Here is a 16817-nt window from a genome sequence, read left to right as displayed (position 1 = left end):
AAGTCATGTGGAGAAAGAAATGAAAGTTGCAAGGAAGGATCAGAGGCCTGGAATTCAACACATCCTAGGGCCTTCTTAACGACCCTGGAACTCAATATGAGGATATCCAGACCTGTTCTTGAATATGTCCATCCATTTCTTCTGTTCCTCATTCATCCTTGGAGATGTTTACAAGCAATAAAAAAGTTTTACCTTTCCCCCCCGCAGTGTTGCCATCCAGGTCTGCATAGAACTTCTTGCACAAGGTAAGACTTAAATATACTAATTCCTATGGCATAGATATAGCATAATGTACTAAAACTCTTGTAATGAATATCAGAAATGTAATTTTCATTTTGTGCCAACATTAATTCAGTATAAAAGTATAATTTGGAAATTTGAATTTTACTATCAGTTAAAATAATAGATGAAAGAATGCGCATGCAGAAGAAAATTTAAAATGTCAAATTAGAAATGTTAAAAATTAACAAAAACACCCCAAACCTATTGCATTTTACATTTTAACAAAAATGATACAGTACTCATTTTATAGTACTTTAACAGTGCAATTGTCTGCATGTCTACTCAGAAGTAAGCCCCACTGCATTCAAAGGGACTTACTCCCAACTAAGTGGGTGTAGGATTCCAACCTAAGATAAACTAGAGGAGGATATTTCACTCCTGATTGACAGTGTGGATATACTGTGTCAGACCTCTCTCTTTTCTAATAAAGATGATCTGTCAGTTGATATGCATTGAAGCCTTTGCTTCAAAAGATGCACCAATAGTAGACAAACAGTGGAACACAGCAAGGCTTTACAGTTACATTTTAAATTGGACAGAGTGGAAGAATCTGAATGCCAAAAACTACAGAGACCAGAATTTAATTTCATGGATATAAATCCTGTTTCGTTTACAATTTATCTAAAAGGTTTATTTCGTTAAAACAGTGATGCCTCAAATAACATTTTTAACTCTTTCCAGAGAAAAGTAGCCTTAATGCAGGAAATGAGCTATTTTATTCATGCTTTATTAGAATAACTTAGGTAAAATACATTGCAGAAAGGTAGCTCATTTAGTTAGTGGTTGTGTGAGAAGTGGGCGCATGTCCCCCAAGTACAAGGTCTTGTCATTGAATTATGGCAATGCCCAACCTCTTCTTTCTTTGTTCTATTGTTCTTTTAAATGAAAACTGAATCAGTTCCCCATGCCCACATCAACCCAAACTCTCAGTTATTCACTATTCTCTACTAGTGCTATTGAATGTGAAATACATCAAAGAAAGTTGCCTTATTCCCATTCAGGCTATTTTTCCAACTATTCCAGTATTGTCTGCACTGGTTGGTACTTGCTTTCTATAGTATCTGCACTTTCCCATTGCCTGCCATCTAAGCTTCTCCACTGGAGATGACAGGCACCAAACCTGAGATTTGCTATGGGGCCTACCAATGAGATGTGGTCCCTTTTCAGTGGCATTCACTCTTCGCCCAATAGAATGGCAAGGACATGGTAGGATGTGTAGCTGTACAAACTGCCATATGGAATAAGCAAAGAAATTGTATCTTAAAGATAATTACAAGCCTCCTTGAATTGAGCTGAGAGGCTTTCCAAAGGGAGGTTCTCTTTATGCACACAGTTTTGCATTTATACATTTCTTGATTACATTTTATATCCTCACTATAACTATAGTTCTCTGGCCAGTGCACAAAGGTCCCCTTCCTTCAGAGAAAGGAGTTCTTCCTCTTGAGGCTGATCCTTCTAAAGAAGGAGAGGAATATTTGAATGCAGTCTAGAGGAACTTTACAATTACAAGTCACCAAACTAGAATGATGTAAGGTTACAAACAAAAAAGAAGTTAGTGTAATAGAAATACTTTTATCTGTTCATCCATTAAATACCTAACGGAACATTTATCTTTATTTAGTATTCACTGCTGCTGAGGTGTCTCCAATAAACTGCAGCCATGTCGTCAGACGCTGAGATGGCCATCTTTGGTGCAGCGGCCCCTTTTCTCCGAAAGTCAGAGAAGGAGAGAATTGAGGCACAAAATAAGCCCTTTGATGCTAAGACCTCTGTCTTTGTGGTGGATCCCAAGTTGTCTTATGTCAAAGGCACTGTTCAGAGCAGGGAAGGAGGGAAAGTCACAGTCAAGACTGAAAGTGGAGAAGTGAGTATTAGACAAGAAATCTGTTGTCAAAATATATCCTTTGTAAGATAATATCTTACAAAGATATAATATTCTTCCTTTTTTAGACTGTGACAGTTAAGGAAGATCAAGTCTTTGCAATGAACCCTCCCAAATTCGATAAAATTGAGGACATGGCCATGATGACCCATCTCCATGAACCTGGTGTCCTGTATAACCTCAAAGAGCGTTATGCAGCCTGGATGATCTACGTGAGTAAAGCCTTAGTATTTTGTTTTTTCCTTCTCCTAAAGCCATGAGGCTTTAGATAAGCATGCTTTCGGGGTGGCACGTAATATTCTCTTGAGAGCTCTGTGGATCGCATATTGACTGAGAGGTACAATTCTGGGCCATCTTCTCTGCCTTCCTTCAACTTTTCACACACCACTTTGCACAAAATATTACTCATATCCTCAGCATAAGGGAAAGGAACACTGATTTTTTTCATTCAAGTATGCCTTAAAAAGCCAAATAGCTGAAGCTTTACACATAATGCACAAATAGAGTTTTATGATGGTAAACAAACTGTAACTTCAGTGATTGCTTGCTCTTTAAAGAATGAAAAATCCTTGGATGGCCACGTGGTAGATAAGCTTCTTTAATTCAAGCATCATCACCACAGTCTCAAGATCCTGTAATGTTTCCTATATTGCCACTAGATTGTCTGCCTGGTGAAGCATAGCTCAGATGTTCTGGTCTAAGCTTTCACATTGGTCTGAGATGCAGCCTCATACTGGCATATTTCTGCCCTCAACATATCTGGCATGCTGCAACTAGATCTTCCTAGGGCCCCTGCAAAGGCAGGCAATGCAGCTGGGAACCATTGTATCTGTATGCTACTCTGGGGTTCTTTTAGCACCATGTGCACAGCAAGTTTCCAGGAGAACTTTTACATGTTTGGAGTAGGAGCACACAAACTTTTGGGGTCATGGGCACATCTGAAAAATTGAGAAACTCTTCAGGGTATATAAGTATAAAATAACTCCTGTGGCAGGCATGGCTGCAGAGTATGGTAAATAACCTGTCCAGAGGCATTCGTAGGAAATTAAGATGGCAAGAGTTACAGGTTCCCACTCTGCTTTGAAAAGTTCCCAGCTTCCAGTAAGAAAATAAAAAAATCTTTTTTATACAAAAAATGGGAAGAGTAGAGTATCACAGTGAGCACCAAAGAAAGTGTTTGGGGGCACATGTTGTCTACCCCTAGTCTAGAACCTCTGCACTCTGATTTCTTCATGCCATGCCTAAATCATGCTTGAGCTGAACAAATAATTGTACAATATTACAATAAAATATAAATTTGAGATCAACAGAAGGCTTAGAAGGGTTCAAGCTTCACTTTTCACATTCTGTCCTTTCAACCCATTGCCACTCTCCAATCCCTTTGCACCACCTCCCCATTTATTCCCACCTGTTCGCCACCTAAACTTCCTAACCTCTTCTCTGCCACTTCCCCTGACACTCATTCCAACCTCAGTGCTGGGAAAGAGGACATGGAATGGGGTCCAGAGTTCTTTATCCACCTCCTTGTTCTCCTATCCGGCAAAGTGGAGGAACCAGGTAGCTGTTTGTTCCTCATTGTAATGATAGTTCCATCGCCATTTCTCACCAAGATTGGGCAAAGGACAGGAAAGTCATGTTTATACTTCATGGTAATAATCGTTTCTTCCCTGAAAGAAAAATCCTGTTCAAAAGTTAGTTTTTTTGGTTTTGTTTTAAAGAGAACACACCCCATTTTGGGAGGAATTCAAAACCTGTCAAACCACTCTCTGAACTTTCAATTACCCCAAGTCACACATATCTCTTATGTAGTTTAACTGACAATTAAAGTTTAGGTCTATCTGAAGGAGTTTAGCATTTAGGCCTATTTCACTTCTTTCTCTTTCTGGTTTTCCTTCTTTAGAAATAAGAAGGAGCTTCTTACAAATGATGTCTTTTTCTGGCTGTAGAGAATATAACAATAGTAATAAAAATATGAATGCACGCAAATAATTGAGCTAATTGTGTTGTTCTTCTGACAGACCTACTCAGGTCTCTTCTGTGTCACTGTGAACCCATACAAGTGGCTGCCAGTGTACAACCCGGAGGTGGTAACAGCCTACAGGGGCAAAAAGCGCCAGGAGGCCCCTCCCCACATCTTCTCCATCTCTGACAACGCCTATCAGTTCATGCTGACTGGTGAGTGGAGGAACATCTTTAAAAAATGGCTGTTCCTCAGAGAGAACATTAATGTCCTTTCAGAGACAGTGAAATATTGGATCAGTTCCAGGGCTGAGGTAGTTTAAAACTTCATCTGCAAACTATAACAGGAAATAAACTAGAAACTAAGCAGGCACTATTTTCTCTGGATTTGGGTTAACTGGGAGCTCAGCTCACTTAAGTTTAGATGCTGGAGCTCCACTACTCATGTATTTTCAAATGAATGTGACATTCATACCTAGCACAGGCATATTTCTAATTCTTTTATCTGCTTCATATGGTTTTCAACTGGGGCTTCAGTCAAAGTAACTTTAAAAAATCTTTTTCAGATCGTGAGAATCAGTCTATTCTGATCACGTAAGTATTCTTTCTTGGCCCAGCCAGGCTTTTCTTCTCTTGATCCTGCTGAAATGGAGCCAGGGCCCTACCTGTCATGGTAGAAGGCAAAGGTTCAGGATGCTCTTGTGCATCATGAAGTCTAAGAACATTCCATACTTTAATGTCATATCAGTGAATCAGACAAACTGTTGTTTGGCAATGGGAATTACTCAGTAGTCACTCCCTAGTTTCTCTGAGGTATGCATGGCAGTTGGATGGCTAAAAGAGTAGTGTAAGGCTACAGTCCAATGGAGAGGCCTACAGCCTGCTGAATTTGGAGGATTACAAGCATCTTATCGCACAAGCAGGGAAGGAAAAGCAAGAGAGGAGATCTCTGCCTTCTCACTCCTGAAGCCCTGCAACTAAATACTCAGTTTTGGTATAGTGCCTTGGAAGGGAAGGAAAGGAGCACCATCAGAAGATGTATCCTGATGGATCCAGTCCATTTTTAAGGTTGCTCTTACAAGCTTGGAGAAGCGGCCAATATGGCTCTTTGCACTTTGGTTTTCTAGGGTATGAAAATATACAACAAACACTAATCAACGATATATAATAATCAATAGTATGTACAATCAAACAGAAATAATACTTCAATTAAAATGGCAACAATGAACTCACAGCAACCACATTCAGATCAGTAAGGAGATATAACAGCAGTACAAGATAAAATACAATTAAAAGATGAGAATAAAAATGTAACTGTTAAAATACTGGATAAATAAAAAAGTTTATACCTGGTGCCAAAAAGAATAAAGAGTAAGGGCCAGAAGCACTCTTTGGGCAGCTGGTTCCATAATTGGGGTACCACAACTGAAAAGGCCCTTCTCCTGGTAGCCACCTCTTTGTGTCCTTTAGAGGACACTCTCTGATGTAGGACATGAAAGGACTTACCCAGGCATGCCAGGTCCTTAGAACAAAGGAATGATTCCCTCATACCAGCAACACCTATGAAACCTGAGTTAAGTCACATAGGCAGAACTGAGCAATTGGTTGCCAAGGCTCCTAGTTCCAGCCTCCCAGATGAGCATGGGAACCATCTGAATTCAAATGCATCAATCAGCATCCATAGCAGGAATTTCAAACCAATGAACCTCTGCCATTGCTGTCTGGTCAGTGAAGGTATGAAAGGGGATGGCACCATTGCTCTGAGTCGATTGCCCTTTTGCTTGCGACTGAACTATTATTGAGAAAAAAACCAATATTAGGGTCTGGGCTAGCATGCCAAGACTGGATCCCTTGTGTCCTACACTATGAAGGCCCTCAGATGATGGCCTCAAGGCCTGGGTAGGCATATACAGGAAGAGACATTCCTTCAGATAGATATGAGCTCAGATTCCCAATTCCAACCTGAATCAGGGAAACTAAAGTATTTTATGGATCTCTAGGTAATATCTAGGGACAATAGGATCATTCATACACTCCCTCATACACATTCTCTCTTACACACTCATGTGCATGTGTGCGTGCACACGCACATGCACACATGCTCACACACACACTTACGTCCTTTCCATGGAATTCAGCTTGGAAAAAGCTTTCCCTTAAAGTCAGTGAAAAAGTTACTGAAAGCTTAACTTTAGTGCAAGGAAGTATTTTTGGAAAGGAAAAATAGCAGTACTAATAAGGAAGATTAATCCTTCCCTGTCCTCTGCTTTTCAGTTCTGCCCCACCAATTACTCTTGCAATGTAATTAGCTCTGAAAAGGCTTTCCAGTAAGAAGGGTTTTCAAACCTAGTTCCTATGAAAAGTAGTGGTAGTGGTGAGGTTCCTCACCCATGCTTTAGTGTATTTGAAAATCTTAATGTTATTATTTTGAATTCATTAATGCAACTCTTTCCTCTGGCCTTCTTTTCAACAGTGGAGAATCTGGTGCAGGAAAGACTGTGAACACGAAACGTGTCATCCAGTACTTTGCAACAATTGCTGCTGCTTCTGATAAGAAGAAGGAAGAGCCAGCCCAACAAGGCAAGATGCAGGTGAGCTTTTGCCAAAAAGATGGCATGTGTTTTTCTGCAACATCTCTGTGATTGACAATAAATAAACTGGTGATGTTTTCCTTGCAGGGCACCCTTGAGGATCAAATCATCAGTGCCAACCCCTTGCTGGAGGCTTTTGGAAATGCCAAGACTGTGAGGAATGACAACTCTTCACGTTTTGTAAGCATTGCAAAAAATCAGTACACAAAGGGTATACTTCATGTTTGTCCAATTATGTGCATTTTACCTTCAAATGCTAAGTCTCTAGTAGATTATAGAAAGAATTTTCTTCAAAGCATTTGTAGTAATATGCCTTTTTCTCTTTAAAGGGCAAATTCATCAGAATCCATTTTGGTGCCACGGGCAAACTGGCTTCTGCAGACATTGAGACATGTAAGGGACCTTTCTTTCCATGTTTTAAGTCAGGGTTGGGCAACCCTTTGAAGTTTGGGAATCACATTGGCTCCAACAGAACTGCATATTTGGCTGCATATGTGGTTGGGTCCACAGCATTCTCTCTCTCTCTCGCTCTCTCTCTCTGTCACACACACACACACAACACAGTGGTGGACAAACACTTCCCTGCAATGTGGTGGCTGTCAACCTGACCTCTGAGATAAAATATTTAAAGTATTTTTATTCTAAAATTTAGAGTAATAGCTACAGGAACCAAAAACTAGGTGTGGGGTGTGGAGGATGCAGCCAGTGAGGATGCCAAAACAGTGAAAAAGCTATCCTTTCAGAGAAGCAGGAGAATGATCAAGGCAAGGCAAGGCAAGGCAAAAAGCAGAGCAGTGAAGAGAGAGAAAGAGGAACTGGTGCTCTGGAAAGCACCTTGTCCAATGCATTCTCAAAACTGGTAGCACCTTCACACAGATACACACATACACCCAGGCACATACATACCCACAGACAAATGTACATGTCCACACAGGATTGCTGGGGGGTGGGGGGAGAACAGATTTTAACTATGCCCCTCGACGGCAGTGATCATGATCAATTTGGAAGGAGGCTAATGTCTCTTTCCCCCTCTCACCCATCCTATTGGAAAACACGGCAAGGAGAGCTACCCCATGTGTTTTCACTAAGAACTAGGCTCCTGACAGCCTGTCAAACTATGGTTTGGTGCTCTGCCATCAGCCTAAGTTTTCTAGGAAGCAGGGCACATGGAGAGAAGTCTTCTCATACTTCCTGAGTGGTGGTGACAACAGAGGTGCAGGACAAGGGGAGTCAGGACATCTTTGGTGGGCTGCATGCAATCACAGGTTGTCTACCCTTGCTTGAGACTGGTCTTTCGTAATTACACACCATTGCCTTGCCAGATCTGCTGGAGAAATCCAGGGTTACTTTCCAGCTGAAAGCTGAAAGGAGCTACCACATCTTTTATCAGATCATGTCCAACAAGAAGCCAGAGCTGATTGGTAAGAGAAGCATCTGTTCTGGTGCATGCCGTTGCTACTTAGATCTTGCTACAGGGGATGAAAACGTATCTGTGTTTCTCCTTATTCAGAGATGCTTCTGATTACTACCAACCCATATGACTATCACTATGTGAGTCAGGGTGAGATCTCTGTTGCCAGCATTAACGACCAAGAAGAGCTGATGGCAACTGATGTAAGTAACTTGTACAACTGGCCACATGGAGCATCACTTTGAATTACTAGAATTAGATTTTGGCTTTATTTTTTTCAATGGAAATGGAGTTGGGTGGATGAATCCTCCTTTCAAATTAGTGTTGTGGGGAGAGACGTTCTAGAAAATTTAGAATGCGAGAAGCTTTCTGGAAATGGTAGCCATTTCTTCCTGCTTTCGTGTAAGCATAGCTCTGCTGCCTCCCCAGGTCTACAGGAACATGTAGGAGTAGCGTGTGTGTAAAATCACAGACACAGGAGCCATGGCTAGTGGGGCCATTTTTTACCCACACTCCCCCTAGAGTGATAGCATGATGTTACATCAAGAACATCCAGAGGGGTAGCCATATTAGTCTGTTGCAACAAAGACAGACAAACGTACAAATCTTGCAACGTCGTAAAGACTAGCACATGTAGTTTTGATTAAGCTATGGACTGTGTCCACTGTATCTGAACAACTGGACATATCTGGGAAAGCTTATGTCAGCTAAATGTGTTAGTCTTTATGGTGCCTCGAAGGTCTGTGTTATTTTTCGTATAATAAGAAAAAGTGCTGTTCCAAAAGGGGCATTGTGCATGGAAATCACAGGCCACTAATTGCCAAATGGAATTAGTGGCCAAATACTCTGCCTCAGAACAGGATGATGAATTTGAAGGGTCAGTTTTGGCTCAGCATTGCATTTGACAGCAGTTTGATGACTGATTCCATTGACAGGAAGCCATTGACATCCTGGGCTTCACTGCTGAAGAGAAGACTGCCATTTACAAGCTGACAGGTGCTGTGATGCACTATGGGAACATGAAGTTCAAGCAGAAGCAGCGTGAGGAACAGGCTGAGCCAGATGGCACCGAAGGTATTTGTAAAATCCACCATAGATCTTTGTTACAGTATAGTAAATATTATATAACTTAGGACCTCTAATATGATATGGAGGATATATTATAAAATCATTTACATGACATACCTCCTTATATAATCTGTTACAATATTGCAATACGTTATGAGTATTTTCCTCACTGGATTAATGAAAACAGTGTGGGGGAGCCAGTGTAGTGTAGTGTAGTGGCTAGAATGCTCAACTGGATTGAGGAGACTTGGGCTGCAGTCCTTGTTCATCCATGAAGCTCACCAGCTGCCACTGGGCCAGCCACAGCCTAGACTACTCACAGGGTTGTTGTGAGGTCAAATTGGAGAGGCTGAGGAATATATGCATTACCTTGGGCTCCTCGGAGAATGGCATGCTATAAATGCAATACATAAATACCTTATTCCCCTTCAATGACTCAACAGTGTTTCTTTTACAGTTGAGTCACAAGAACAAATGATTTTGCTATATCCCCTTTTAATATTTGAATTAGAATGTGATTGGTATGTTTTGAGGATCTATTTTCTTTAGCCATTTGACTCGCAATGTCATAATTTAAAATATTGAACAAATTAGAAAAAAATCTAAAAGCATTAATTTGAGGTATTAAATTTGACTTAAGCAAAATCTTTGTGAAGTTATGTGAGATAATATTTGGATCTTCTATACAGCTGAGAACTGTGGTCTTTCTATTTTGTGTTGATGATCCTTTTTGCTTATGTCTGCTCAGTTGCTGACAAGGCTGCCTACCTCATGAACCTCAATTCAGCAGATTTGCTGAAAGCTCTGTGCTACCCCCGAGTCAAGGTTGGCAATGAGTTCGTCACCAAAGGCCAAACTGTCCAGCAGGTAACTCTATAAACTTGCAACTTGCATGCATCACAAGACTAACATTTCCTCAGAACTTTTCTCTGCTACTTTAGATGCTCACTCTCATTCTTGCATTGTGGTATTCTAGGTGTATAACAATGTTGGAGCTTTGGCTAAAGCTGTCTTTGAGAAGATGTTCTTGTGGATGGTTATACGTATTAACCAGCAACTGGATACAAAGCAGTCAAGACAGTACTTCATCGGTGTGCTGGACATTGCCGGTTTTGAGATCTTTGATGTAAGAGAATGTAACTTTGCTATGAGGGAGGCAGTTATCCTACACAAGTTCTCCTCTAGTTTTGTTTATAAATACATATATCATTACGACCAAGAGATCTCCGCTACTTCAGCTGTCTTTGAGGAATCATCCTTCAGGAGTGTTCTGGCCAGCTCACAGGATAGCGTATAACCCCTGCCCCAGGCTTCAGATGTAAAAATATGGCCTGGAAAACCTTTAGAGGTGGTAACAAGAAATGCAAGCAGTATGGAAATGAAAGGGCATAGACTCATATTAGCTAGTACCATAAGGAATTCTTGGTAAGGTGCTACCTGACTTGAAAGTAGACCATGAAGAGGAATAGTTAGGTGTAATATAAGCCAAACACTGCTCAAGGACCTAAGTGAAACTGGCAGGGCACTTAGAACAGATAAGGAAGAGTATAAAGACATTTTCCAGTCTCCAGGAATTGTATCATTGTGAACCACCCAGTCAGCCTTCAGGCTATGGGACAGCAGACAAACAAAATAGGTAGGTAGGTAGATAGGTAGATATCAATTCTATTGCTGGCATTTCAAATTATCGTGCAGGATTACTCATTTAGCCTGATTAATTCAATTAAATGTTGAACAAAAAGACACCTGTATTGTTCAAATTAAGGGTAGTTTTACACAGATATAAGGATGAGAAATTAACTTTTATCTTGAAAGTATTTAGAAACTTGAATGAAGGGTGAGCAAAATTAAGACTTCTTAAAATAACGCTTCTCTTAACAATAAATTCTCATGTAATTCTTCTGTAGTGCTATATTGATATTAATGCATATGTAGGAGTTAAAACAGATACAGGAACAAACTATACATGAAAAGCTTCACAAAGCTGAGAATAAAATGGAATAAAAGCCTAGTTAATATATGCTGTGGACAAGTGGTCACAGATATCTCATACAAAGAAGAGCCAAATATTCAGTAGCTTTAGGCTTTTGAGACACTAAATTCTGGGTGGATACTTGGGAACATTTCATGACATTTAATAATCTTTTCTTTAATTAAATAAATATTCTTTTCCTGTAGTTCAACAGCTTGGAGCAGCTCTGCATCAACTTCACTAATGAGAAACTGCAACAATTTTTCAACCACCACATGTTCGTACTGGAGCAGGAGGAGTACAAGAAGGAGGGAATTGAATGGGAGTTCATTGACTTTGGGATGGACCTGGCTGCCTGCATTGAACTCATTGAGAAGGTCTTTCTAAAATGTCTTTGGCTTCACAACATCATACTATTGTCCTTAAAGTAGGAAAGTTGAGCCCATGCCTGAACAATGCTGCCTCCATAGCAGTGAATCTATATAGATAGAGAGGAATACTTTAAAGTGAATTCCCTAAGAACGGTAATGATCCTGCTTCAGCCAGAGAACCAAACATTCACTTGGAGATATTCTTAGGCTCCATGTTCCACTGATTAGTGGCTCCAAAGAAGGAAAACATGGTTGGAACTGGATATGCCATGCATATCACTCATTGGCATAGATACAACAAGATGCACATTTGCACTTCCTCAATATGCTGTAATTAGGTTGTTTAAAAAAATAATTGCAGCTAAGGAGGAACAATTTTTCAAAGGTGGCCACAGCAGCAGAAAGGTTAGCTCATTCCTCCCCAACAGCCCCTGCCCTCAGTTGATAGTTGCATATTTATTGGGTTGAATCCAATACAACCTTGTGTTTGTCTACCAGTGGAACAGCATCTCTCAGCAAAACATATTCCATTTGCCTCCTACAAACCTCTACACCTTTCCCTCCCTAAGCTGTTCCAGGGGGTACATCTAGGAATTGTGCAAAGGCCTGCAGAAGGGAGGAGAGGAAAAGGAAGTTTCATGTCTACTTTGTACAGTGTTGGATTTAGCCCAGTTTTCCACCTTCTATGTTCCTTCCTCAATGCCAGGAGTAATGGAAAGCAGTTTTATTCATAAATAATGTGTGTTATTAGATGTGTTATTAAATACATTTCGTGTACCCAAAAAGGATTATTCTCAGCATTAGAGACATGAACTTGTAGAAATGGTTCCCTAATCAAAGTGTTTCACATTTGGTTGTTCAATCATGTGTAGTCTCTGTTCAAAAAGAGCCATCCTCCTTGGCTGAAACAGCTAACACTGTACACATTACAGATGAAAAACATGTGGGTGGTAAGCTCTCTGTTCCTCTCTGCTTTTATAGCCCATGGGCATTTTCTCCATCCTGGAAGAAGAGTGCATGTTCCCCAAGGCAACGGACACTTCTTTCAAGAACAAGCTCTATGACCAGCACCTTGGCAAGAGCAACAACTTCCAGAAGCCCAAGCCTGCAAAAGGCAAGGCTGAGGCCCACTTTGCTCTGGTGCACTATGCTGGCACTGTGGACTACAACATCTCTGGCTGGCTGGACAAGAACAAGGACCCCTTGAATGATACTGTTGTAGGGCTGTATCAGAAGTCTTCAATGAAAACCTTGGCCTTACTGTTTGCTGATCGTCCTGCAGAAGGTAACTCCTGTGACTTGTAATGCACTGATGTGCATAATCCTGATTAGGGCATCCAGCAGCACCACCTAAGGTTACTATGCCTGGATGACAAAATTCAGTCAGGCTGGTTGGAAATTAACCAGCCTTTCTCCTTTGCTCTTTGCTGATTGCCCTGCTGATGCTGGTAACTGCTCCCTAATTAAGAACTTCATAGATCCAAGTAAATAGTTCCTTTAGATTCAATTTATATATGTGTTAAATTGCATCCATTTATTTAATCTATTATCTCTCATTTAGAGGGTGGTCCCAAGAAAGGTGGAAAGAAGAAGGGTTCCTCTTTCCAGACTGTGTCTGCTCTCTTTAGGGTATGTACAATTTCTTTTATTGGTAAAATGGGTTTTTTTTAAAGCTGTTTGTCAGTATATAGATTATATCAGATGTCAAAACTATTTATTTATTTATGCACATATTCATATGCTGCCTATAATTGCCAAAAGGCCTTCCTAGGCAGCTTACAAATTAGAAGAGGAGAAGCCTAAAAACAGTGTTAGAAGGACCAGCTTGTCCAAAAAACTCTTTTTTAAAAAAAAAAAGTCCAAAAGAAAATATGTGCATGTATGTTTGAATTAACATGGTCTGAGCTTTCTTTCCGTTTTTCTCTTCAGCGATTCCCATTCCATGAGTAGCCTATCACTTAGTTTACAGACTTTAGTTTGGGAGTAATGTGAATTAATCTTCTGCAACATGTGGATGTCACAAATGCTTCTCGTTCCACAGGAGAATTTAAACAAGCTGATGTCCAATCTGAGGAGCACACACCCACATTTTGTGCGCTGCATCATCCCCAATGAAACTAAAACCCCTGGTAAGATACAGAACTCTGATTCTTTGAAAAATGTGATGTATGCACACTATATGTCGTTGCATTCATATTTTCTTTGATTTTTAAGGTGCCATGGAACATGAGCTAGTATTGCACCAGCTGAGGTGTAACGGTGTCCTGGAAGGTATCCGTATTTGCAGGAAAGGATTCCCCAGCAGGATTATTTATGGTGATTTCAAGCAGAGGTTAGATAAGCACCATATTACCAATTTATTCGGGTTGTCTTAAGTTGCTTTAACTTTTGACTATCCTTGCATTGTAACATACCATTTACCACACAGTGTTAGTTGCATACACAAATGGGCATAGAAGGAAATGCTAACAGTCAAAATATAGCGCTTTAACTATTTGAGATGAAAAATAAGAGTATTGGATCAGAAGCACTGTCAAGAGTTTCCTAGAATTTTTACTTCTACAGACCTGAGAAAATTCAAGAGGTGCATGAGAGGTACAGTAGCAGTCCCTGCAGTATCAACTATTTAAAGACACTACAGAGAACCACAGTCAGTAATAACTCTCTTCGCATCTCAGACACACATTTTTAAGGCAATTAGCCATTGAGGATACAGGTTGGCTTTTTTTCACCATTTAATGACAAAAACTAAATTTGATGGACCATTAGTCTGATCCAGTTGGGCGCTTATAAGTATGGCTTCCTATTTTAAACATCATTTTCTGCTTTCCCTAACAGATACAGAGTATTAAATGCCAGTGCCATCCCAGAGGGACAGTTCATTGACAGCAAGAAGGCTTCTGAGAAGCTTCTTGGATCCATTGATGTTGACCACACCCAGTATAAATTTGGCCACACCAAGGTATGATACCTCTAACATATAAATGTCATGTTTATACTGGGTGTGTATAAACCCAGTTGTTGGGACAGTTAGCCATATTCCGCAATATTTTCTCCCTCCAGGTGTTCTTCAAAGCTGGTCTTTTGGGACTTCTAGAGGAAATGAGAGACGACAAGTTGGCCCAGCTGATTACACGCACTCAGGCTATGTGTCGTGGGTTCTTGGCAAGGGTGGAATTCAAGAAAATGATGGAGCGGAGGTAGAATATAATACCACTCATGATTATTGACCTAACAAATGTATATGCAGCATCAATTTGGATGCTGTGCTCCATTCTGTTTTTATTGTAAGACTGTCCAAAGACCTCAGTATTGGACGGTATATAAAAGTTTTAAGTAAATAAATATACATATAAATATATAAATATGCACTACACAATGCTAACTATAGTACAAAACTTGCTTAGGGCCACTCTACTAATTTTGGGGCAGCAAATGTGTCCATTTGTCATATGCCTACATAATACAGGCAGTCATGGACAGTCTTGATTCCTTGGGATACATGCAGTATATGTACAGTATAATAGAAAGTATACACACATATTATATTTTCTGCATACACGTAAAGTATATCTTAAAAGTATACATGTAAGGCACATCTTTAAAATATCCTGTATTCAGTACTTTACTTAGGTCCCCTCACATCGATTCTGTTTACTTCTCTATTAGCATGTGAGTTTATGGAGCATGTTTCTAAAATGGGAACATTTGCCAAGAAGGCAAGTAGGAATTGAAGCTACTTTAAGATGATAATCCTACTACTGGATATTTTATTTGATAAGTTTCTTTATTTGTTTCCGCTTTCTTCTTTCAAATGTATTGACCCACAAACTTTTTCTTAAGTGACAGTCACTGATTCTTCCTACTTCTTCCTTGAGATATACATACGAAGTTTAAGTTAAGGCGAAGACATTGGTGTGCTTTAAAAGCTGAGAAAACTGCTGCTTATGAGCTCTCTAAAGTGCTTAACCAGACTTTGCAACTGAACCACTTAGAGGTCAAGTAATCAGATTGTTCAGATAGTCCAACATGAGAGCCACTTAAGGATTGGACGTAATAAATTACTTGCCAAGATTATTTTGAAATTATCAACATTTCATTTTGCTATCATTACAGAGAGTCCATCTTTACTATTCAGTACAATATCCGTTCATTCATGAATGTGAAGACCTGGCCTTGGATGAAGTTGTACTTCAAGATCAAGCCCCTGCTAAAGAGTGCTGAGTCAGAGAAGGAGATGGCCACCATGAAAGAAGAGTTTGAGAAGACAAAAGAAGAGCTGGCTAAGACAGAGGCCAAACTCAAGGAACTTGAAGAAAAAATGGTGACTCTGACACAAGAGAAGAATGATTTGCAGCTCCAAGTCCAGTCTGTAAGCATCACTGATGACATTGTATATTTGTGTTCTATTATAATTCTGACTTTAGATATTCAGACATTACAGGGGAAATTCCATTACAGAGATTAAATTCTACCTGTGAATAGAATTCTACCTCAGGTTAGTGTTTAGGTATTTTAAAATCAGCATCTGCTCTGGATATAATTTTGTCCACATAACCATGAACTGCTTTTTGGAATACTCTTTACATATTTAGGCCAGTTTGTTTATACCTAGCCTATGAGAAATAGGGGAAAAGATACAAGAAAGGGACAATATGATCACAAATTGTGGATGGAGTGAAAATACTACCTGTGAGTTTTCAAAGTTTGCTTCAAGATTCTGAAAAACTTAGTAGCAGAAGACACTGACTTCTGTTTTCTGATATCACCTTTGCTTCAACTTAATATTGAAGTGAATTTAATTTGGTTATAAGATCCCTTTGTTATTTAACATATTGTGAAATCTAATAATTAATTCACATTTGAAAGTTCAATATAAAGGCTACACTGAGTGAGAAATCTGTTCAGAAGATCTATTCTGTGCAATGCTTTCTGCAATGCCACCAATACTGCTCTTCCCACAGAAACCAAGTCCAAGTCCAGTCTGCAAGCCTATTTGTGACATTCTGAATTCTTGAACTTTTGATTATGTCAGATAGTTACAGGAATTTAAACAATGGTTGGGAAATTTCACAAGAATATTTAAGGTTGAATGGAATTTCTCTCTAAATATGGCAAAATATGTTGCTTCTCTTCACTGAAATAAATGAGTCGACACAAAAAACTGTGTATGTATGATCTCTTTGTTCAGGAAAAGATCCTTAACTGTTATTTAAAACATGCTTTACCTTCACAGGAAGCTGATGGCTTGGCAGATGCTGAGGAGAGATGCGACCAGCTG

The 16817-nt window shown here is 39.8% G+C and overlaps 1 protein-coding gene across 1 annotated transcript in view; it reads left to right on the top strand.

The window, feature by feature from the left end:
- Positions 1-16817, top strand: part of LOC123035653 — a 65002-nt gene that overhangs the window by 10491 nt on the left and 37694 nt on the right. The window contains 21 exon segments of the mRNA XM_044454066.1: positions 1941-2146; positions 2233-2376; positions 4183-4339; positions 4690-4717; positions 6597-6714; positions 6802-6894; positions 7044-7107; positions 8037-8135; positions 8225-8328; positions 9061-9199; positions 9942-10060; positions 10170-10319; positions 11372-11542; positions 12518-12830; positions 13098-13165; positions 13578-13665; positions 13751-13868; positions 14375-14498; positions 14600-14736; positions 15653-15908; positions 16773-16813. Of these exon segments, the coding sequence (XP_044310001.1) occupies positions 1941-2146; positions 2233-2376; positions 4183-4339; positions 4690-4717; positions 6597-6714; positions 6802-6894; positions 7044-7107; positions 8037-8135; positions 8225-8328; positions 9061-9199; positions 9942-10060; positions 10170-10319; positions 11372-11542; positions 12518-12830; positions 13098-13165; positions 13578-13665; positions 13751-13868; positions 14375-14498; positions 14600-14736; positions 15653-15908; positions 16773-16813 (2737 nt within the window).

Source organism: Varanus komodoensis, unplaced genomic scaffold (genome assembly GCF_004798865.1).
Source record: "Varanus komodoensis strain SLA01 unplaced genomic scaffold, ASM479886v1 scaffold7_1, whole genome shotgun sequence".
NCBI classification, from domain to species: Eukaryota; Metazoa; Chordata; class Lepidosauria; order Squamata; family Varanidae; genus Varanus; species Varanus komodoensis.
The sequence above is the reverse complement of the archived record's forward strand: the minus strand, read 5'-3'. Positions and strand labels throughout refer to the sequence as shown.